General features: G+C 43.3%; 1 protein-coding gene across 3 annotated transcripts in view; it reads right to left on the bottom strand.

Moving 5' to 3' along the window:
- SSH3 (slingshot protein phosphatase 3) overlaps positions 1–21,953 on the bottom strand; it is a 146,589-nt gene extending 124,636 nt beyond the window's left edge. For 2 of the 3 annotated variants that reach the window (XM_073563390.1, XM_073563392.1), the window contains exons 1-2: positions 21,808–21,953; positions 21,480–21,631 (exon numbers count right to left, since the gene is read on the bottom strand). In XM_073563390.1, the coding sequence (XP_073419491.1) occupies positions 21,480–21,631; positions 21,808–21,814 (159 nt within the window). In that variant the 5' untranslated portion in view covers positions 21,815–21,953. Of the gene's footprint in view, positions 1–21,479; positions 21,632–21,743 lie in introns of all 3 variants that reach the window. The other variant, XM_073563391.1, reaches the window with a different exon arrangement.
- Between the last annotated feature and the right edge of the window lie 3,347 nt (positions 21,954–25,300).

Below are 25,300 nucleotides of genomic sequence, written 5' to 3'. Positions count from 1 at the left end.
AAAAAAAGAGTCTAAAGAAAAAAATTTGACAAAAACTAAAATGTTCATTTTTTTTTCCTTCCACATTGCAAAAAATTCCTGTGAAGCACCTGAAGGTTTAATAAACTTCTTGAATATGGTAGTGAGCACCTTGAAGGGTGCAGTTTTTAGAATGGTGTCCCTACTGGATATTTTCTGCCATACAGGCCCCTCAAAGTCACTTTGCTGATCAAATTGCTGGTCATCTTTTAACTCTTATAACTTCCTCACAAAAAATATGTTTACAAAACTGTGCGGATGTAAAGTAGACATGGGAAATGTTATCTATTATTTTGTGTGAAATAACTCTGATTTAAGGGCTTATAAAAACCGGTCACATTTTTGCCAAATTTCAGGGGGGTTTTTTCACAAAAAACACAAGTCACATTGAAGAAATGTTTCCACTATCATGAAGTACAATATGTCACAAAAAAACAATCTCAGAATCACCGGGATCCGTTGAAACGTTCCAGAGTTATTACCTCATAAAGTGATAGTGGTCAGAATTGTGAAAATTGGCCTGGTCATTAATGTGCAAACCACCTTTGGGGGTAAAGAGGTTAACAGAATTTTATAACATTGGGACATGTTGGCAGCTGATTATTCAGGATACTCTCCAAGCGTGTGACAACAGAGCTTCTTTATTCAGGAACAAAAAGGAACAATATATGATAATCTTAACATATCAGGAATAAATCATTTGTGTCTATCTGTGCAACATCTACACCAGGCTGCTTCTCTCATACACAGGAAAACAGGAACTACAGTCACATGCTCTCCCTGTGTGAGCCTCTGGGAGATTTTATTTTTAACTTTATAAACCGCATAAAATCTAGCAACTAAACACTCGTAGACAGGTATGGAGTTGTTGCACCAAACATATTCCAACAGGACATGAAAATGAAAAATTTAATTTTGTTTCACATAAAAGTTACTGTAGCCCCAAATTTTTCATTTTCTCAATATTGGGAGAAAATGGACCGTACAATTTGTTGTGCAATTTTTACAGAGTACAATGATATCTTCAATATGGTAGGAAACTACTGTTTGCACGCTCAGCAGGGCACGGAAAGAAAAGAGCACTACCATATCACATTTGAAGAGCCCCCCCCCCCCCGGGACATGCCAAAACAGGAAAAACTCCTGACAAGTTACCCAAATTTGGAATCTACACCTCTCTACAAATCAATTACATTTTTACCACTAAACTGTTATTTTATCCCAAAGTTTAACATTTTTGTACCAAGACGTCATATGTTGGGAAGGGGTTAAAAAAGAAATAAGATAACATTTTAGAGTTACTGGTCTGAAATGTAGAAAGACCAATAGTGATCAGTTAGTGGGAATACACCACAAACAAAGGTGAAGCTGTTTTTTTTTGTTTTTTATTTAGTAAAGAGTGGGCTAAAATTCCACCAAGCCAATGTGCAGGACTGATGAACAATTACCAGAAACATTCAGATGCAGTTATTGCTGCACAAGGAGATCACACCAGACATGTAAAGCCAAGGTTCACATACTTTTGCCACTCACAGACATGTGATATTGGATCATTTTCCTCATCTAAAAAAATGATAAAGTCTGATATTTTTCACTAATTTGTTTGATTTGATTATCTTTATATAGTTTTAAGAACTGGGTGAATATCTGATGTAGTTTTAGGTCATATTTTATTCACAAACTTGCAATCATCACTGCAATGGTATGTAAACGTTTGGGCACCCTTGGTCAAAATTTCTGCATTTTTCAGACTATAAGACGCACCTAAGTTTTGAAGGAGGAAAATAGAAAAATAAATTTAAGCAAAAATGTGGACATAATGCACTTATGGGGAGGGGGATCTGCCGCTGACACTGTTATAGGGGTAATGTATCCCAATTCTGTACTAATATTCCCCATCCTGGTATACATGGCCCCCTTATCCTTTTATACATGGCCCCCTCATCCTGGTATACATGGCCCCATCATCTCCATCCTCATCCTGGTATACATGGCCCCTTCATCCCCATCCTGGAATACATGGCCCCTTCATCCCCATCCTGGAATACATGGCCCCTTCATCCCCATCCTGGAATACATGGACCCCTCATCCCCATTTACATAGCTCCCCCATTCCGTTTTACATGGTCTTGATGCCAGCAGCTGATTACAGAGTGTAAACAGTGCATGATGTCACTGCCATGCTCCCCCACACGCTGAGGTAATCTGCCGGAATATTCACTGCACCCCACGCCCGGGACTATGGGAGTGGAGAGTAGTGAATATTTTATTTTCTTTAACAGCAGGTATACATGTTAGCCGTAGCCGCCAGCTCCTGCCTCCTGTGACTCACTCCTCCGCTGCTCCAAATTTTTGGAGGTAAATGGTGCATCTTATACTCCGAAAAATAAGATACTGTTATTGTGAACAGTTAAGCATATTGAAGATTAAATTATCTATAAAAAGGGCTACGGTTAAAGATGACATTTCTTTTGTATTTTTGGTAAAACACACATTTTTTTTTTCTTCTTCATCTTTCACATTTTAAAAATTACAAAAAGAAAAATGAGCCAATGCAAAAGTTTCAGCACTCTTGTAGATTTGTGTGCTCAGATAAAGTCTGAAACCTTGGTCAAAGTTAATTAGCCTGTTAGGGTGATTGCTTGTTCACCATCGTTAGGAAACGGCAGGTGATGGAAATTCCCCAGTTTTATAAAAGCCCAGTCTCCTCTAACCTTGTACCAAAAAACAGCAACCATGAGGAGTTCTTCTAAGCATCTGCCCAACACTCTGAAAATGAAAATGGTGGAAAGCCCACAAAATAGGAGAAGGCTATAAGGTAGAAAAGTATTTTCAAGTTGCCCTTCACTCAGTTTGAAATGTAATTAAGAAATGGCAGTTAACAGGAACAATGGATGGCAAGATAATGTCTGGAAGACCAAGGAAAATTTCAGTGACAGCTGCTCATAGGATTGCTAGAGAGACAAAATCAGAACCCCCCGCTTGACTGCAAAAGACCTTCCGAAAGAATTACCAGACTCTGGAGTTGTGGTACATTGTTCTACTGTTTACAGACACCTGCACAAAAAGCTCCTTCATGGAAGAGTCATCAAAAGAAAACCTCTCCTGCGTCCTTTCCTCAAAAACTTCAGTATCAGACCCGTATGCAAAAAAAGCATCTAAACAAGCCCAATACATTTTGGAAACAAGTCTGCTGGACTGATTAGGTTAAAATAGAACTCTTGGGCCACAATGATCAAAGGTATGTGTGGAGAAAAAGGGGCACAGAACTTCAGGAAAAGAACATCTCACCAACCATGATAGATCCACCCCCATGCTTAATGGTTGGTGAGATGTTCTTTTCCTGAGGCTTGTTCAAATGAATAACGATCATTAAGATATGTCAAAATCCACAATAGACTACTTCAAAAGGCACAAGCTGAAGGTTTCACAATGGGCCATACAGTCCCTTGATCTGAATATAATAATAATAATAATAATAATAATAATAACTGTGTTTGTTATCTTAAAATAAAAAAGGAAACGTCCGTTTTGTTTATATTTGCTATGTGTATTTATTTAAAATACAACTATTAGATTTGTAATGGATTGGTGTCTTACGCCTGTTTCACACCAGTTTTTTGACGTCAGTCAAAATTCGCCTTTTTTTTTAAAAAAGGATCCACCGATTTTTTGACGGATCCGTTTTTTTCCCATAGACTCGCACTAGCGGCGGATTTTGACTGATGGTCGTCCGTTGCATCCGTTTTTAGACAGATCCGTTAAAACTGTAGTGGCCGCCGGCTTAAGTGGACAGACAATATAACGTTTTTTGTAGCAGCGGACCGCCATTTTTAACTGCACATGCCCTCTGCCAGGCATTTTAACCCTCAACAGTGTTCTACAATTCAAAAATCTCTCTCTCTCTCTCTCTCCAGCGGTTCCTTTACATTTCCTGACCTTTCCAACTGCAGTGGATCCGTCCAAAAAATGGTCCGTTGACATCCGTTTGCTGCAAAACGTAAACGAATCCATTTTTTTTAATTTTTGGCGGATTTCAACTGAAGACAAAAAACTGAAGTGTGAAACAGGCCTTATAGACAATCCGTGGTTGTTGTCACCAGACCATGCACAAAAAAAGTGACATCAACAAAATATGAACCCCACTTGTACAGGGCAAGTGGGGAAAAAAAAAATTAGGCAAAGCGCCAGAATTGGCACATCTAATAGAGGTGCTATTTTTTTGGTGGGTCAATATCCATGGCCTCTTAACAGCCTGAACATACCAGCCACCCAGCTGTCTGATTTAGCTTGGCTGTTTGTTAAAAATGGGGGGACCTCACGCTGTTTTTTTAAAAAAGTTATTTACAGCATGGGAACCCCTCTATTCTTGATAACCAGGCATGCTAAAACTGACAGCTGAGGGTTGCAGTCCGCAGCTGTCAGTTTTGCCTGGCTGGTTATCAAAATTTCAGGGGAACCCACGCAGTTTTTTTTTTATTTATTTATTTATGTATAGCGCAGGTGGCGGCTGATGAATACTCCCATCAGCCACCTCCTTCTCTCGCTGTTATCAGCTGAATACAACTCTCAACATTGTCCCCCTGATAGCGCTGATCGCAGCACAATCAGGGGAGAATGATGAGAGTGGTCTTCAGCAACCGGAGCCAGGGAACAGCGAGAACTTCCCAGGCACACATTTGCTACACGTATGCCACAAGTATTACACACGGACACTGATATCACCGGTACGGTTTTCTCAGGTACCAGAAATATCAGAATGTGTGAAAGAATCCTAACAAAGTTTGACCAGGGGTGCCCAAACTTTTATTTGCCACTGTACACAGGTATATGGGATAGTTTTATATGCAGTATATTACATATCTAGACCCTCATGCACATCACCAGTAGCCTGCTACCTGAATTATATACATACAGTTGTGGCCAAAAGTATTGACACCCCTGCAATTCTGTCAGATAATACTCAGTTTCTTCCTGAAAATAATTGCAAACACAAATTCTTTGGTATTATTATCTTCATTTAATTTGTCTTAAATGAAAAAACACAAAAGGAATTGTCCGAAAGCCAAATTGGATATAATTCCACACCAAACATAAAAAAAGAGGGTGGACAAAAGTATTGGCACTGTTCGAAAAATCATGTGATGCTTCTCTAATTTGTGTAGTTAACAGCACCTGTAACTTACCTGTGGCACCTAACAGGTGTTGGCAATAACTAAATCACACTTGCAGCCAGTTGACATGGATTAAAGTTGACTCAACCTCTGTCCTGTGTCCTTGTGTGTACCACATTGAGCATGGAGAAAAAAAGAAGACCAAAGAACTGTCTGAGGACTTGAGAAACCAAATTGTGAGGAAGCATGAGCAATCTCAAGGCTACAAGTCCATCTCCAAAGACCTGAATGTTCCTGTGTCTACCGTGCGCAGTGTCATCAAGAAGTTTAAAGCCCATGGCACTGTGGCTAATCTCCCTAGATGTGGACGGAAAAGAAAAATTGACCAGAGATTTCAACGCAAGATTGTGCGGATGTTGGATAAAGAACATCGACTAACATCCAAACAAGTTCAAGCTGCCCTGCAGTCCGAGGGTACAACAGTGTCAACCCGTACTATCCGTCGGCGTCTGAATGAAAAGGGACTGTATGGTAGGAGACCCAGGAAGACCCCATTTCTTACCCCGAGACATAAAAAAGCCAGACTGGAGTTTGCGAAAACTTACCTGAAAAAGCCTAAAACGTTTTGGAAGAATGTTCTCTGGTCAGATGAGACAAAAGTAGAGCTTTTTGGGCAAAGGCATCAACATAGAGTTTACAGGAGAAAAAAAGAGGCATTCAAAGAAAAGAACACGGTCCCTACAGTCAAACATGGCGGAGGTTCCCTGATGTTTTTGGGGATGCTTTGCTGCCTCTGGCACTGGACTGCTTGACCATGTGCATGGCATTATGAAGTGTGAAGACTACCAACACATTTTGCAGCATAATATAGGGCCCAGTGTGAGAAAGCTGGGTCTCCCTCAGAGGTCATGGATCTTCCAGCAGGACAATGACCCAAAACACACTTCAAAAAGCACTAGAAAATGGTTTGAGAGAAAGCACTGGAGACTTCTAAGGTGGCCAGCAATGAGTCCAGACCTGAATCCCATAGAACACCTGTGGAGAGATCTAAAAATGGCAGTTTGGAGAAGGCATCCTTCAAATATCAGGGACCTGGAGCAGTTTGCCAAAGAAGAATGGTCTAAAATTCTAGCAGAGCATTGTAAGAAACTCATTGATGGTTACCGGAAGTGGTTGGTCGCAGTTATTTTGGCTAAAGGTTGTGCAACCAAGTATTAGGCTGAGGGTGCCAATACTTTTGTCTGGCCCATTTTTGGAGTTTTGCGTGAAATGATCAATGTTTTGCTTTTTGCTTCATTCTCATTTGTGTTTTTTTCATTTAAGACAAATTAAATGAAGATAATAATACCAAAGAATTTGTGTTTGCAATCATTTTCGGGAAGAAACTGAGTATTATCTGACAGAATTGCAGGGGTGTCAATACTTTTGTCCACAACTGTATATAATAGAGGTACTGGGAGATGTATATGAGGTTTAGATATGTAATATACTGCATATATAACTATATTTTATACATGTGTACAGTTGTGGCCAAAAGTATTGACACCCCTGCAATTCTGTCAGATAATACTCAGTTTCTTCCCGAAAATGATTGCAAACACAAATTCTTTGGTATTATTATCTTCATTTAATTTGTCTTAAATAAAAAAAACCACAAAAGAGAATGAAGCAAAAAGCAAAACATTGATCATTTCACACAAAACTCCAAAAATGGGCCAGACAAAAGTATTGGCACCCTCAGCATAATACTTGGTTGCACAACCTTTAGCCAAAATAACTGCGACCAACCGCTTCCGGTAACCATCAATGAGTTTCTTACAATGCTCTGCTAGAATTTTAGACCATTCTTCTTTGGCAAACTGCTCCAGGTCCCTGATATTTGAAGGGTGACTTCTCCAAACTGCCATTTTTAGATCTCTCCACAGGTGTTCTATGGGATTCAGGTCTGGACTCATTGCTGGCCACCTTAGAAGTCTCCAGTGCTTTCTCTCAAACCATTTTCTAGTGCTTTTTGAAGTGTGTTTTGGGTTATTGTCCTGCTGGAAGACCCATGACCTCTGAGGGAGACCTAGCTTTCTCACACTGGGCCCTACATTATGCTGCAAAATGTGTTGGTAGTCTTCACACTTCATAATGCCATGCACACAGTCAAGCAGTCCAGTGCCAGAGGCAGCAAAGCAAACCCAAAAACATCAGGGAACCTCCGCCATGTTTGACTGTAGGGACCGTGTTCTTTTCTTTGAATGCCTCTTTTTTTCTCCTGTAAACTCTATGTTGATGCCTTTGCCCAAAAAGCTCTACTTTTGTCTCATCTGACCAGAGAACATTCTTCTAAAACGTTTTAGGCTTTTTCAGGTAAGTTTTGGCAAACTCCAGCCTGGCTTTTTGTGTCTCGGGGTAAGAAGTGGGGTCTTCCTGGGTCTCCTACCATACAGTCCCTTTTCATTCAGACGCTGACGGATAGTACTGGTTGACACTGTTGTACCCTCGGACTGCAGGGCAGCTTGAACTTGTTTGGATGTTAGTCGAGGTTCTTTATCCAACATCCGCACAATCTTGCGTTGAAATCTCTGGTCAATTTTTCTTTTCCGTCCACATCTAGAGAGGTTAGCCACAGTGCCATGGGCTTTAAACTTCTTGATGACACTGCGCACGGTAGACATAGGAACATTCAGGTCTTTGGAGATGGACTTGTAGCCTTGAGATTGCTCATGCTTCCTCACAATTTGGTTTCTCAAGTCCTCAGACAGTTCTTTGGTCTTCTTTCTTTTCTCCATGCTCAATGTGGTACACACAAGGACACAGGACAGAGGTTGAGTCAACTTTAATCCATGTCAACTGGCTGCAAGTGTGATTTAGTTATTGCCAACACCTGTTAGGTGCCACAGGTAAGTTACAGGTGCTGTTAATTACACAAATTAGAGAAGCATCACATGATTTTTCGAACAGTGACAATACTTTTGTCCACCCTCTTTTTTATGTTTGGTGTGGAATTATATCCAATTTGGCTTTCGGACAATTCTTTTTGTGTTTTTTCATTTAAGACAAATTAAATGAAGATAATACCACAGAATTTGTGTTTGCAATCATTTTCAGGAAGAAACTGAGTATTATCTGACAGAATTGCAGGGGTGTCAATACTTTTGGCCACAACTGTATACACATGTGTATAGTATAGTTATATATGCAGTATTTTACATATCTAGGGTCACAACACCGCTGTCGGGTGACACAGGTCCAGGGGCTCCTTCCCTGTCCCTAACACTAGGGCGTGCTCTAGCTCACTCTACTTCCCAGGATACTTCAGAAAGTGAAAATACCGGGGCCTCCGCCCTTGCCTTATCTTCTGAGTAGGCCCTCCATTTGTTCTCTTCCCCCACCAAGGGAAGAGGGGGATCTACTGTGCACCATAGTACATCAACCCGACAAGAGAACGCCAGACATACTGTACAAAATATTCACTCACATATAACAGAGGAATGCAGCGGGGTGTGAAGGTAGGGGTAGGGGAATAAACCAAAATAGATAAGGAATTACCATGCATACAAACCAAGCAACAGTCACTAATAACTCCTCAAACTCTCCTTGTCATAAGAATTCCTCTCCCTGTGTTAGCCATGAAGCAACAAAGCTAGCTCTGACAAGGATTTGTATCAGAGCCCAGATTATAAAAGGGAAAAAGGTGTGGCTAACCGAGCTCAGCTGTGAGCACAGGAATTTCCAACATGGCCGATTATTCCTTATGGCAGAACAGGGGGTAAACACATTTAAAATGAAGGAGAAGTGCTTCATCGCAGGGCCAGAGTAGAAGAAATAAGACGCTGAGGTCTTCTGGCTCCATACTGTCGCAGTAACCACATCACATCTAGACCTCATACACATCCCCCTGTAACTATAATATATATAGGTCCGAAAAATATGGTATATATATATAATACAGGTAACAGGGTGCTGGGGGATGTGTATGAGGGTCTAGATATGTAAAATACTGCATATACAGACTAACTATACTATATACATGTGTATATATAATACGGGTAACAGGGTGCTAGGGATGTGTATGAGGGTTTAGATATACATTGCCTTGCGGAAGTATTCGGCTCCCTGGAACTTTTCAACCTTTTCCCACATCATACTTCAAACATAAAGATAACAAATGTAAATTTTTGGTGAAGAATCATCAACAAGCGGGACACAATTGTGAAGTTGAATGAAATTTATTGGTTATTTTAAATTTTTGTGGAAATTCAAAAACTGAAAAGTGGGTCATGCAATATTATTCGGCCCCTTTACTTTCAGTGCAGCAAACTCACTCCAGAAGTTCATTGTGGATCTCTGAATGATCCAATGTTGTCCTAAATAACTAATGATGATAAATATAATCCACCCGTGTGTAATCAAGTCTCCGTATAAATGCACCTGCTCTGTGATAGTCTCAGGGTTCTGTTTGAAGCACAGAGAGCATCATGAAGACCAAAGAACACAACAGGCAGGTCCGTGATACTGTTGTGGAGAAGTTTAAAGCTGGATTTGGATACAAAATGATTTCCAAAACTTTAAAACATCCCAAGGAGCACTGTGCAAGCGATCATATTGAAATGGAAGGAGTATCATACCACTGCAAATCTACTAAGACCCGGCCGTCCCTCTAAACTTTCATCTCAAACAAGGAGAAGACTGATCATAGATGCAGCCAAGAGGCCCATGATCACTCTGGATGAACTGCAGAGATCTACAGCTGAGGTGTGACAGTCTGTCCATAGGACAACAATTAGTCGTACACTGCACAAATCTGGCCTTTATGGAAGAGTGGCAAGAAGAAAGCCATTGCTCAAAGATATCCATAAAAAGTGTCCTTTAAAGTTTGCAACAAGCCACCTGGGGGACACACCAAACATGTGGAAGAAGGTTCTCTGGTCAGATGAAACCAAACTCGAACTTTTTGGCAACAATGCCAAACGATATGTTTGGCGTAAAGGCAACACAGCTCATCACCCTGAGCACACCATCCCCACTGTCAAACATGGTGGTGGCAGCATCATGGTTTGGGCCTGCTTTTCTTCAGCAGGGACAGGGAAGATGGTTAAAATTGATGGGAAGATGGATGGAGCCAAATACAGGACCATTCTTGAAGAAAACTGTTGGAGTCTGCAAAAGACCTGGGACTGGGATAGAGATTTGTTTTCCAACATGACAATGATCCCAAACATAAAGCAAAATCTACAATGGAATGGTTCACAAATAAACGTATCCAGGTGTAAGAATGGCCAAGTCAAAGTCCAGACCTGAACCAATTGAGAATCTGTGGAAAGAGCTGAAAACTGCTGTTCACAAATGATCTCCATCAAACCTCACTGAGCTCGAGCTGTTTAACAAGGAAGAATGGGCGAGAATTTCAGTCTCTCGATGTACAAAACTGATAGAGACATACCCCAAGGGACTTGCAGCTGTAATCTCAGCAAAAGGTGGCGCAACAAAGTATTAAGATAAAGGGGCTGAATAATATTGTACGCCCCACTTTTCAGTTTTTGAATTTCCACAAAAATGTAAAATAACCAATAAATTTCGTTCAAATTCACAATTGTGTCCCACTTGTTGTTGATTCTTCATCAAAAATTTACATTTGGTATCTTTATGTTTGAAGCATGATATGTGGGAAAAGGTTAAAAAGTTCCAGGGAGCCGAATACTTTCGCAAGGCACTGTATAATTTTATATATATATATATATATATATATATATATATATATATATATATATATACACACACACATACACACATATACACAGGGTGGGCCATTTATATGGATACACCTGGGCAGGCAATGTATATGGATACACCTACAAAACATGGGAATGGTTGTTGATATAACTTCCTGTTTGTGGCACATTAGTATATGGGAAGGGGAAAACTTTTCAAGATGGGTGGTGACCATGGCAGCCACTTTGAAGTCGGCCATTTTGGATGCAACTTTATTTTTTTCCAATGAGAAGTGGGTCATGTGACACATCAAACTTATTGAGAATTTCACAAGAGAAACAATGGTGTGCTTGGTTTTATCATAGCATTATTCTTTCATGAGCTATTTACAAGTTTCTCTTTGCTTACAGCCATTGACATGTCGCAGAGGTTAACACGTGAGGAGCGGATAGAAATTGTGTTGATATCTGGTGAACGCAGTACCCGGGTCATTGCAGCAGATTTCAGTGCAAGACACCCTACGCAAGAAAACGGTCACCATTCCCATTTTATTTAGGCGTATCCATATAAATGGCCCACCCAAAAAAGTTTGCCTCATCACTGAACATAATGTTCTGTGTGAACTGACGGTCCTGTTCCAATTTTTGTTTTGCCCATTCTGCAAATTCAGCGCGCCGATCTGGCATCAGTAGAACATCCCTTCGGCGGATATTAGCTACTCACAAATGGTACCCTTACATAATCCAGCTGCTGCAGCATCTCAAAGAGGATGACCCAAATCGACACGCTGAATTTGCAGAATGGGCAAAACAAAAATTGGAACAGGACCCTCAGTTTACACAGAATATTATGTTCAGTGACACATGTATATAGTATAGTTATACTGTATATGCAGTATTTTACATATTATTTTACCGCTCATTAAAGTAATGAATATGCACGAGACTCCACTCCCATAGGCGTGGAGCGCATATTCATTACTTTAATGAGCAGTATCACGTGACCGCTGAACACAGGAAGAAACAGCCATCGCCGCAGACCATCGGAGAAGCAGAGAAGTGAAGATACCGCGCCAGGAGGGGGCGAGTAGGACGGGGGGAGCCGTGGCGAGCAAAGCATACAACAGGGGGAGGACGGGGGAGCCATGCATACAGCAGGGGGAGGACAGGGGAGCCATGCATACAGCAGGGGGAGGACGGGGGAGCCATGCACACAGCAGGGAGAGGACGAGGGAGCCATGCACACAGCCGGGGGAGGACGGGGGAGCCATGCACACAGCAGGGGGAGGACGGGGGAGCCATGCACACAGCAGGGGGAGGACGGGGGAGCCATGCACACAGCAGGGGGGAGGACGGGGGAGCCATGCACACAGCAGGGGGAGGACGGGGGAGCCATGCACACAGCAGGGGGAGGACGGGGGAGCCATGCACACAGCAGGGGGAGGACGGGGGAGCCATGCACACAGCAGGGGGAGGACGGGGGAGCCATGCACACAGCAGGGGGAGGACGGTGGAGCCATGCACACAGCAGGGGGAGGACAGGGGAGCCATGCACACAGCAGGGGGAGGACAGGGGAGCCATGCACACAGCAGGGGGAGGACAGGGGAGCCATGCACACAGCAGGGGGAGGACAGGGGAGCCATGCACACAGCAGGGGGAGGACGGGGGAACCATGCATACAGCAGGGGGAGGACGGGGGAGCCATGCATACAGCAAGGGGAGGACAGGGGAGCTATGCATACACGGGCGAGCCAAGCATACAGCAGGGGGAGGACGGGGGAGCCATGCACACAGCAGGGGGAGGACAGGGGAGCCATGCACACAGCAGGGGGAGGACAGGGGAGCCATGCACACAGCAGGGGGAGGACAGGGGAGCCATGCACACAGCAGGGGGAGGACGGGGGAACCATGCATACAGCAGGGGGAGGACGGGGGAGCCATGCATACAGCAAGGGGAGGACAGGGGAGCTATGCATACACGGGCGAGCCAAGCATACAGCAGGGGGAGGACGGGGGAGCCATGCATACACGGGTGAGCCATGCATACAGCAAGGGGGAGCCGTGCATACAGCAAGGGGAGAACGGGGGAGTCAGGCATACATGGGCAAGCCAGGCATACAGCAGGCGGAGGACTGGGGAACTGTTATGATTGGGTCACCGAGAAGGAAAGCAATACCAAGCTAAGCCACAGAAAACAAGAGAGGTTGTTAACTAAGCGGATTGCAGACCCCTGATCCTATCCACACAACTAGCAGTAGCCGTGGAGCGTACCTACGATGATTTTAGACGCCTCGACACAGCCGGAGAACTAAATAAGCCTAAAGCAAGAAAGGGGAAATCTAAACTGCCCCAGAGCAGACCCCAAAGGAATAGATAGCCCCCAAACATATATTGTCCGTGAGACAAGATGAAAACACAAACGTAGGTAGGAAAAGAGGCTGAGCAAACGATGGGGCCCACACTAACTAGACAGGACAGGAAAGGAAAGACACTGTCTGCAATCACGCAAAAAACCCTGCAAAAAATGCCCAACAAGTCTGATAGAAAAAATACTGAAGTCATTAGACTTTGCCCACTATATCAGCACTCTGGTATATTCTGAAAGCAGAGCAAAGAGAGACCAATCTAATAAGGGACAAAAACAAACTGGCACAAACAGTAACATAAGGATGGAAATTCAGCACAGTCCCAGCCGGGGCTGGCTGACCATACAAAACTGAAATGGACAAAACCAAATCAAATGTGAACAATAGCAAAAGAACACTTAGCTTGAGCATGCAGGGACTGAGCTGGAAACTAAGACCTCAGGAGGCAGGAAAAAAAAATCACCAGCAGGGATAAAGGGAGTCGGCTGTCTTAAATCCAGTCAGAAACTCCAAATGTCCAATCGTCCTCCTCATTATCAGGTGGCAGGCCTCTGTTAATTAGATCAGCTCCATTACTTCCTGTAACAACCAGAGGGAGCCCGGAAAGAGAACTCGTGACCCCTCTGTCACTATAACCAGCTCCACTACCTTCACTAGTAACCAGAGGTAGGCCAGAAAGTGATTTCACAACAGGGAGCCATGCATACAGCAAGGGGAGGACGGGGGAGCCATGCATACAGCAGGGGGAGGACGGGAGAGCCATGCATACACGGGTGAGCCATGCATACAGCAGGAGGACGCGGGAGCCGTGCACACGGCAAGGGGAGGACGCGGGAGCCGTGCACACGGCAAGGGGAGGACAGGGGAGCCATATGCATACAGCAGGGGGAGGACAGGGGAGCCATATGCATACAGCAGGGGGAGGACGGAGGAGCCATATGCATACAGCAGGGGGAGGACGGAGGAGCCATATGCATACAGCAGGGGGAGGACGGAGGAGCCGTATGCATACAGCAGGGGGAGGACGGAGGAGCCGTATGCATACAGCAGGGGGAGGACGGAGGAGCCGTATGCATACAGCAGGGGGAGGACGGAGGAGCCGTATGCATACAGCAGGGGGAGGACGGAGGAGCCGTATGCATACAGCAGGGGGAGGACGGAGGAGCCGTATGCATACAGCAGGGGGAGGACGGAGGAGCCGTATGCATACAGCAGGGGGAGGACGGAGGAGCCGTATGCATACAGCAGGGGGAGGACGGAGGAGCCGTATGCATACAGCAGGGGGAGGACGGAGGAGCCGTATGCATACAGCAGGGGGAGGACGGAGGAGCCGTATGCATACAGCAGGGGGAGCCACACATAGCAGGACATGAATGAGGGGACAATGCATCCCCAGCTTATACTCGAGTCACTAAGTTTACCCAGTTTTCCATGGCGAAATTAGGTGCCTTGGCTTATACTCGAGTATATACGGTATTTGGTCATTAGCAAAAGTTCATCTGAATATTTTGTTATATATCCTTTGTTGGCAATGACAGAGGTCAAACGTTTTCTCTAAGTCTTCACAAAGTTGGCACACACTGTTGGTGGTATGTTGGCCCATTCCTCCATGCAGAACTCCTCTAGAGCAGTGATGTTTTAGGCCTGTAGCTGGGGAACACAGACTTTCAAATCCCTCCAAAGGTTTTCTATGGGGTTGAGATCTGGAGACTGGCTAGGCCACTCTAGGACCTTCATATGCTTCTTATGGACCCACTCCTTCATTGCCTTGGTGGTGTGCTTGGGATCATTATCATGCTGAAAGACCCATCCACGTTTCATCTTCAATGCCCTTGCTGATGGAAGGAGGTTTGCACTCAAAATCTCACGATACATGGCCCCATTCATTCTTTCATGTCCACGGATCAGTCGTCCTGGTCCCTTTGCAGAGAAACAGCCCCAAAGCGTAATGTTGCCACCCCCATGCTTCACAGTAGGTATAGCGTTCTTTAGATGCAACTCAGCATTCTGTCTCCTCCAAACACGAGGAGTTTTGCTTCTACCAAACAGTTCTACTTTGGTTTCATCAGACCATATGACATTCTACTAATACTCTTCTGGATAATCCAAAAGCTCTCTAGCAAACTTCAGATGGGCCCGGACATGTACTGGCTTAAGCAGGGGGACACGCCTGGCACTGCAGGATCTGAGTCCCTGGCGGCATAGTGTGTTACTGATGGTAGCTTTTGTTACGGTAGTCCCAGCTCTATGCAGGTCATTCACTAGGACCCCCAATGTGGTTCTGGGATTTTTGCTCACAGTTCTTGTGATCATTTTGACCCCATGGGGTGAGATCTTGCATGGAGCCCCAGATCGAGGGCGATTATCAGGGGTCTTTTATGTCTTCCATTTTCTTATTATTGCTCCCACAGTTGATTTCATCACACCAAGCTGCTTGCCTATTGCAGATTCAGTCTTCCCAGCCTGGTGCAGGACTACAATTTTGTTTCTGGTGTCCTTCTGTAGGGAAGAGGACCCCCATAGGTTGTCTGGACTGGAACCAAGGGAACCGCCATCTGGGTTCCTAGGGAAACAGTACCCGGGGAACAAAGGAGGAGAGCGCCTGCCCCACTACAGTCCACAGTTGCGGCCTGTGCATCACCGCCCAGGGCTGCCATTACCCCGTTACAGTTGGCAGTTGGGGCCTGCTCCTCGCCTACGAAGAGACTCTTTGCACAGGCCCTGTCCGTGCGCGTGGCCTACCAACCGCCACTCTTCCAGACGTCACTACCCTGCTTGGGGGGACTGGAGTCCCCGTGGACTCGCTAACGAATGGGACCCTGCTGTGGCTACAGGGGGTTACCGCAACGAAAGACTCCCTTAGGACCTGTTGTGCCCCAACTTCTCCAGGGTGCTGGACACCTGAAGACTACGACAGTTCCTCAACAGCTAGGCCCAGCGGCTGCGATGTCAAAGCAGCCACATCAGCGACATCAAAGCAGCCACATCAGCGACATCAAAGCAGCCACATCAGCGACACCAAAGCAGCCACACCAGCGACACCGAGGGACATCAGGAAGGGTAAGCTGACTTTAGAAAATAAGGACCCGTAGTTGGCCGTTTCGTGGCCCCATAATAGCTGGCCTTGCCGGGTCAGTCACATTCTCGTTAAAGAAAAGTGTTGTTATTGTTGTTGAGTCCCTATGAGGACAATTAGTGTTACCCCTTTTTGGTTGCTCAGTATAGCCCTAGTGGCTCCAGTTCATAAACGTTATTTTCCAAAACAACACTCAGTCTCGTGTCTCGTCACTGCATCATGCGAACCTGCTGTTACCTACACTTCGACAGCTCATTGGTCTTCACCATAGTGGACTTTGGAGTGTGACTGTTTGAGGTTGTGGACAAGTGTCTTTTATACTGATAACAAGTTGAAACAGGGAATGAGTGAAGGACAGAGGAGCCTTTTAAAGGCTAGTTTCACACTAGCGTTGGGTAGAGTTGCGTAGTTCCTCTGTGAAGCTCCGCCCACTGCCGATCCTCCTCTGGTCAGCTCCGCCTTCGTCTGCATGCGGCCTGTGTACCTATCTTTAACATTGGGTACGCAGGCGATGTGGATGTATGCGGTGCGGCGACCGCAACAAAAAGCAACATGTTGCATTCGACGCGGGTCGCCGCATCGTGAAAACGACGTATCCGCATATATCCGCATGGCCTGCGTACCCAATGTTAAAGATAGGGTACGCAGCCCTCCGCAGCTCTGACATCCGCAAATGTGAAGCCGGCCAAAGGAGAAGTTACAGGTCTGTGAGAGCCAGAAATTTGCATGTCTTTAGGCGACCAAATACTTACATTACATACACATCCCCAAGCACCCTGCTACCTGTATTATATATACACAGGTATATAGTATAGTAACGGTATATATGCAGTATATGACACATCTAGACCCTCCTACACATCCCCAAGCACCCTGCTACCTGTATTATATATACACAGGTATATAGTATAGTAACGGTATATATGCAGTATATGACACATCTAGACCCTTATACACATCCCCCAGCACCCTGCTACCTGTATTATATATACACAGGTATATAGTATAGTAATATATGCAGTATATTACACATTTAGACCCTCATACACATCCCCAAGCACCCTACCTGTATTATATATACACAGGTATATAGTATAGTAACGGTATATATGCAGTATATGACACATCTAGACCCTCATACACATCCCCAAGCACCCTGCTACCTGTATTATATATACACAGGTATATAGTATAGTAACGGTATATATGCAGTATATGACACATCTAGACCCTCATACACATCCCCAAGCACCCTGCTACCTGTATTATATATATATACACAGGTTTATAGTATAGTAACGGTATATATGCAGTATATGACACATCTAGACCCTCATACACATCCCCCAGCACCCTGCTACCTGTATTATATATACACAGGTATATAGTATAGTAACGGTATATATGCAGTATATTACACATCTAGACCCTCATACACATCCCCCAGCACCCTGCTACCTGTATAATATATACACAGGTATATAGTATAGTAACGGTATATATGCAGTATATGACACATCTAGACCCTCATACACATCCCCAAGCACCCTGCTACCTGTATTATATATATATATACACAGGTATATAGTATAGTAACGGTATATATGCAGTATATGACACATCTAGACCCTCATACACATCCCCCAGCACCCTGCTACCTGTATTATATATACACAGGTATATAGTATAGTAACGGTATATATGCAGTATATTACACATCTAGACCCTCATACACATCCCCCAGCACCCTGCTACCTGTATTATATATACACAGGTATATAGTATAGTAACGGTATATATGCAGTATATGACACATCTAGACCCTCATACACATCCCCCAGCACCCTGCTACCTGTATTATATATACACAGGTATATAGTATAGTAACGGTATATATGCAGTATATGACACATCTAGACCCTCATACACATCCCCCAGCACCCTGCTATCTGTATAATATATACACAGGTATATAGTATAGTAACGGTATATATGCAGTATATGACACATCTAGACCCTCATACACATCCCCCAGCACCCTGCTATCTGTATAATATATACACAGGTATATAGTATAGTAACGGTATATATGCAGTATATGACACATCTAGACCCTCATACAAATCCCCCAGCACCCTGCTACCTGTATAATATATACACAGGTATATAGTATAGTAGCGGTATATATGCAGTATATGACACATCTAGACCCTCATACACATCCCCAAGCACCCTGCTATCTGTATAATATATACACAGGTATATAGTATAGTAACGGTACATATGCAGTATATGACACATCTAGACCCTCATACACATCCCCCAGCACCCTGCTACCTGTATAATATATACACAGGTATATAGTATAGTAGCGGTATATATGCAGTATATGACACATCTAGACCCTCATACACATCCCCAAGCACCCTGCTACCTGTATTATATATACACAGGTATATAGTATAGTAACGGTACATATGCAGTATATGACACATCTAGACCCTCATACACATCCCCCAGCACCCTGCTACCTGTATAATATATACACAGGTATATAGTATAGTAGCGGTATATATGCAGTATATGACACATCTAGACCCTCATACACATCCCCCAGCACCCTGCTACCTGTATTATATATACACAGGTATATAGTATAGTAACGGTATATATGCAGTATATGACACATCTAGACCCTCATACACATCCCCCAGCACCCTGCTACCTGTATTATATATACACAGGTATATAGTATAGTAACGGTATATATGCAGTATATGACACATCTAGACCCTCATACACATCCCCCAGCACCCTGCTATCTGTATAATATATACACAGGTATATAGTATAGTAACGGTATATATGCAGTATATGACACATCTAGACCCTCATACACATCCCCCAGCACCCTGCTATCTGTATAATATATACACAGGTATATAGTATAGTAACGGTATATATGCAGTATATGACACATCTAGACCCTCATACACATCCCCCAGCACCCTGCTACCTGTATTATATATACACAGGTATATAGTATAGTAACGGTATATATGCAGTATATGACACATCTAGACCCTCATACACATCCCCCAGCACCCTGCTATCTGTATAATATATACACAGGTATATAGTATAGTAACGGTATATATGCAGTATATGACACATCTAGACCCTCATACACATCCCCCAGCACCCTGCTACCTGTATTATATATACACAGGTATATAGTATAGTAACGGTATATATGCAGTATATGACACATCTAGACCCTCATACACATCCCCCAGCACCCTGCTACCTGTATTATATATACACAGGTATATAGTATAGTAACGGTATATATGCAGTATATGACACATCTAGACCCTCATACACATCCCCCAGCACCCTGCTACCTGTATTATATATACACAGGTATATAGTATAGTAACGGTATATATGCAGTATATGACACATCTAGACCCTCATACACATCCCCCAGCACCCTGCTATCTGTATAATATATACACAGGTATATAGTATAGTAACGGTATATATGCAGTATATGACACATCTAGACCCTCATACACATCCCCCAGCACCCTGCTACCTGTATTATATATACACAGGTATATAGTATAGTAACGGTATATATGCAGTATATGACACATCTAGACCCTCATACACATCCCCCAGCACCCTGCTATCTGTATAATATATACACAGGTATATAGTATAGTAACGGTATATATGCAGTATATGACACATCTAGACCCTCATACACATCCCCCAGCACCCTGCTACCTGTATTATATATACACAGGTATATAGTATAGTAACGGTATATATGCAGTATATGACACATCTAGACCCTCATACACATCCCCCAGCACCCTGCTACCTGTATTATATATACACAGGTATATAGTATAGTAACGGTATATATGCAGTATATGACACATCTAGACCCTCATACACATCCCCCAGCACCCTGCTACCTGTATTATATATACACAGGTATATAGTATAGTAACGGTATATATGCAGTATATGACACATCTAGACCCTCATACACATCCCCCAGCACCCTGCTACCTGTATTATATATACACAGGTATATAGTATAGTAACGGTATATATGCAGTATATGACACATCTAGACCCTCATACACATCCCCCAGCACCCTGCTACCTGTATTATATATACACAGGTATATAGTATAGTAACGGTATATATGCAGTATATGACACATCTAGACCCTCATACACATCCCCCAGCACCCTGCTATCTGTATAATATATACACAGGTATATAGTATAGTAACGGTATATATGCAGTATATGACACATCTAGACCCTCATACACATCCCCCAGCACCCTGCTACCTGTATTATATATACACAGGTATATAGTATAGTAACGGTATATATGCAGTATATGACACATCTAGACCCTCATACACATCCCCCAGCACCCTGCTACCTGTATTATATATACACAGGTATATAGTATAGTAACGGTATATATGCAGTATATGACACATCTAGACCCTCATACACATCCCCCAGCACCCTGCTACCTGTATTATATATACACAGGTATATAGTATAGTAACGGTATATATGCAGTATATGACACATCTAGACCCTCATACACATCCCCCAGCACCCTGCTATCTGTATAATATATACACAGGTATATAGTATAGTAACGGTATATATGCAGTATATGACACATCTAGACCCTCATACACATCCCCCAGCACCCTGCTACCTGTATTATATATACACAGGTATATAGTATAGTAACGGTACATATGCAGTATATGACACATCTAGACCCTCATACACATCCCCCAGCACCCTGCTATCTGTATAATATATACACAGGTATATAGTATAGTAACGGTATATATGCAGTATATGACACATCTAGACCCTCATACACATCCCCCAGCACCCTGCTACCTGTATTATATATACACAGGTATATAGTATAGTAACGGTACATATGCAGTATATGACACATCTAGACCCTCATACACATCCCCCAGCACCCTGCTACCTGTATTATATATACACAGGTATATAGTATAGTAAATATGCAGTATATTACAGGAATATATCTTCATTCACATTCTCTCCTGGAACCCCGTGACATGTATGGACACATGCATGCGATATGACGACAGGTATTGGCATTCGCCCTGGTATTACCTGGACAGGTGTGGGGCCGGCCACGTCCTCTAGAGAAGAAAGCTGCAGGGTAACCAGCGCCATGTTGACACCCCCTCCTGGTCTTCGCCCGTCCTGGCCGCCTGTCCCCCGGACTTTCTTGGTTTTCGGTATCTTTTGCTTTCTTACTTTGCCTGCAAAAATCAGGAAGAGAGAGATGGACGGCCCCTTGAAGGAGGAGCCCAGAGTCTGGAGAGGTATGTGAGGGGGAAGAGAGCGTCTGTGGAGAAAGTGACATGCCCCTACATGGAAGGAAGTGATGCGGTCGCCGGTGACCGGGGGTACACGCGTGGGCAGCTCGGTTCTGTACCTGACATACAGGGAACGCTCAGTACGTCGTCTGCAGGCAATGTTGGCACCTCAAGATCTGAAAACACAAGGCCGCAGGTGCCGGGGTGTGAATGAAATGCTCACTGCAGCTGCTGCAGAACCTCTTTAACCCCTTCACCCCCAAGGGTGGTTTGCACGTTAACTCCCGGGCCAATTTTTACAATTCTGACCACTGTCCCTTTATGAGGTAATAACTCTGGAACGCTTCCATGGATCCTGGTGATTCTGACATTGTTTTCTCGTGACATATTGTACTTCATGTTAGTGGTAAAATTTCATTCATATAACTTGCGTTTATTTGTGGAAAAAATGGAAATTTGGCGAAAATTTTGAAAATTTCGCAATTTTCCAACTTTGAATTTTTATGCCCTTAAATCACAGAGATACGCCACACAAAAAACTTAATAAGTAACATTTCCCACATGTTTACTTTACATCAGCACAATTTTGGAACCCAAATTTTTTTTTGTTAGGAAGTTATAAGGGTTAAAAGTTGACCAGCGATTTCTCATTTTTACAACACCATTTTATTTTTAGGACCACATCACATTTGAAGCCACTTTGAGGGATCTATGTAATAGAAAATACCCAAAAGTGACACCATTCTAAAAACTGCACCCCTTAAAGTGCTCAAAACCACATTCAAGAAGTTTATTAACCCTTCAGGTGCTTCACAGGAATTTTTTGAATATTTAAAAAAAAAAAATGAACATTTAACTTTTTTTCACAGAAAAAATACTTCAGGTTCAATTTTTTTTTATTTTACCAAGGGTAACAGGAGAAATTGGACTGCAAAAGTTATTGTGCAATTTGTCCTGAGTACGCTGATACCTGATATGTGGGGGGAACCACTGTTTCGGCGCATGGCAGCGCTCAGAAGGGAAGGAGCGCCGTTTGACTTTTACAATGCAAAATTGGCTGGAATTCAGATCGGACGCCATGTCACGTTTGGAGAGTCCCTGATGTACCTAAACAGTGGAAACCCCCTACAAGTGACCCCATTTTGGAAACTAGACCCCCCCCCCAAGGAACTTATCTAGATATATGGTGAGAACTTTGAACCCACAAGGGCTTCACAGAAGTTTATAACGTACAGCGGTACAATTAAAAAAATCATATTTTTTCCACAAAATGATCTTTTCACCCCCAATTTTTTATTTTCCCAAGGGTAACAGGACACTAAAAGTTATTGTGCAATTTGTCCTGAGTACGCTGATACCCCACATGTGGGGTAAACGACTATTTGGGCGCATGGCAGAGCTCGGAAGGGAAGCAGCGCCATTTGACTTTTTTGGCTGGAATGGAGATCGGACACCATGTTGCGTTTGGAAAGCCCCTGATGTACCAAAACAGTTGAATCCCCCCCACAAATGACACCATTTTGGAAACTAGACCCCCCAAGGAACTTATCTAGATGTGTGGTGATCACTTTGAACCCCCAAGTGCTTCACAGAAATTTATAACGCCCAGGCTTGAAAATAAAAAATCATATTTTTTTTCCACAAAAATAATATTTTTGCCCCCAATTTTTTATTTTTCTAAGGGCAACAGGAGAAATAGGACCCCAAAAGTTGTTTTGTAAATTGTCCTGAGTAGGCTGATACCCCATATGAGGGGGTAAAACACTGTTTGGGCGCATGGCAGAGCTTGGAAGGGAAGGAGCACCATTTGACTTTTTCAACGCAGAATTGGCTGGAATTGAGATCAGACGCCATGTTGCATTTGGAGAGCACCTGATGTGCGCAAATAGTGGAAACCCCACAATTCTAACTCCAACCCTAACCCCAACACACCCCTAACCCTAATCTCAGCCCTAGCCCTAACCCTAATGGAAAAATGGAAATAAATACATTTTTTTATTTTATTATTTTTCCCTAACTAAGGGGGTGATAACGGGAGGTTTAATTTACTAGTTATGGTGGTTTTTGTGTTTGGCAGCTGTCGCACGCTAAAAGACGCTTTTTATTGTAAAAATAGTTTTTGCATCACCACATATTGAGAGCTATAATTTTTCCATATTTTAACCCACCGAGTCATGTGAGGTCTTATTTTTTGCGGGACGAGTTGACTTTTTTATTGGTACCATGTTCGGGATTGTGACATTTTTTTGATCGCTTTTTATTTCATTTTTTGGGACTCAGAACTTACAAAAACCAGCGTTTCATGAATTTCTTTTGGGTGGTGCGTTCACGCCGTTCCTCGTGCGATAAAATTGATAAAGCGGCTTTCTTCTTCTGGTCAGTACGGTTACAGCGATACCTCATTTATGTCTTTTTTATGTTTTGGCGGTTTTATGCAATGAAAACTATTTTATATAAAAAATAATTATTTTTGCATTGCTTTATTCTGCGAGCTATAACTTTTTTTATTTTTTCACTGATGATGCTGTATGATGGCTCGTTTTTTGCGGGACAAGATGACGTTTTCAGCTGTACCATGGATATTTATATGCGTCTTTTTGATCGCGCGTTATTGCACTTTTTGTTCGGCGGTATGATAAATCATTATTTTTTGCTTCGTTTTTTATTTTTTAAGGGGCTAACTAATGGGACAGTTTTATAGGGCGGGTCGTTACGGACGCGGCGATACCAAATATGTGTACTTTTATATATTTTTTTTTATTTCCAAAAAATGAATTTATTGGGGAATTTTTTTTTTTTTTTTTTAAATTATTTTTACACTTTTCTTTTTAACTTTATTACAATGTCCCAAGGGGGACATAACTGCCATGTGACAGATCGCTGATCTGTCACATCACAGATCGCTGTGACAGATCAGCAATCTGTCACAGACACTGCGCAAGGCTTCCTGCAGGCCCCCGGAGGTCTCCGCCGCCATCTTGGATCCGGGGACCTGCAGGAAAGGAGCCCCCCGCAGCTGCACTGCACATTGCGCTGCTGTGGGGGGCTCAGGGAAGCACGGAGGGAGCCCCCTCCCTGACGATGCTTCCCTTTAACCTCCGGTACACCGCGATCGTGTTTGATCGCGGTGTACAAGGGGTTAACGTGTCGGGGGCGGTCCGTAACCGCCCCTGACACACAGTGCCGGGTGTCAGCTATGATAATTAGCTGACACCCGGCCATGATAAGCGGCGCTCACCACGCAACATTGCAGTAAAATGCAATAATAGGTGATCAAGACATCATCTCTATCCCAAAATGGTATCGGTAATAATGTCAGTGCACTGTACTTTATCCTGAAAATGTAAGATGCTTCAGGTCTCAGAATACGGCGACAAGTTTTTCTGTTCTTATTTAATACCAAACACGCTTAGTTCAGATATTTATATCTGCACAATCTCGCTGACCTGGAGAATCATATTGCCAGGTCGCTTTTACCATATCGTAAGCACGGTACATAAAGCCTCCAAAAAGCAATAGTGGAATTGCACTTTTTTTGCAATTTCAACTCGCTTGGAATTTTATCCCACTTTCCAGTGCATTACATGATAAAATGAATGTGGTCATTCAAAA

The sequence above is a fragment of the Dendrobates tinctorius genome, unplaced genomic scaffold (genome assembly GCF_039654945.1).
Source record: "Dendrobates tinctorius isolate UK_male_01 unplaced genomic scaffold, ASM3965494v1 ptg000387l, whole genome shotgun sequence".
Taxonomy (NCBI): domain Eukaryota; kingdom Metazoa; phylum Chordata; class Amphibia; order Anura; family Dendrobatidae; genus Dendrobates; species Dendrobates tinctorius.
The sequence above is the reverse complement of the archived record's forward strand: the minus strand, read 5'-3'. Positions and strand labels throughout refer to the sequence as shown.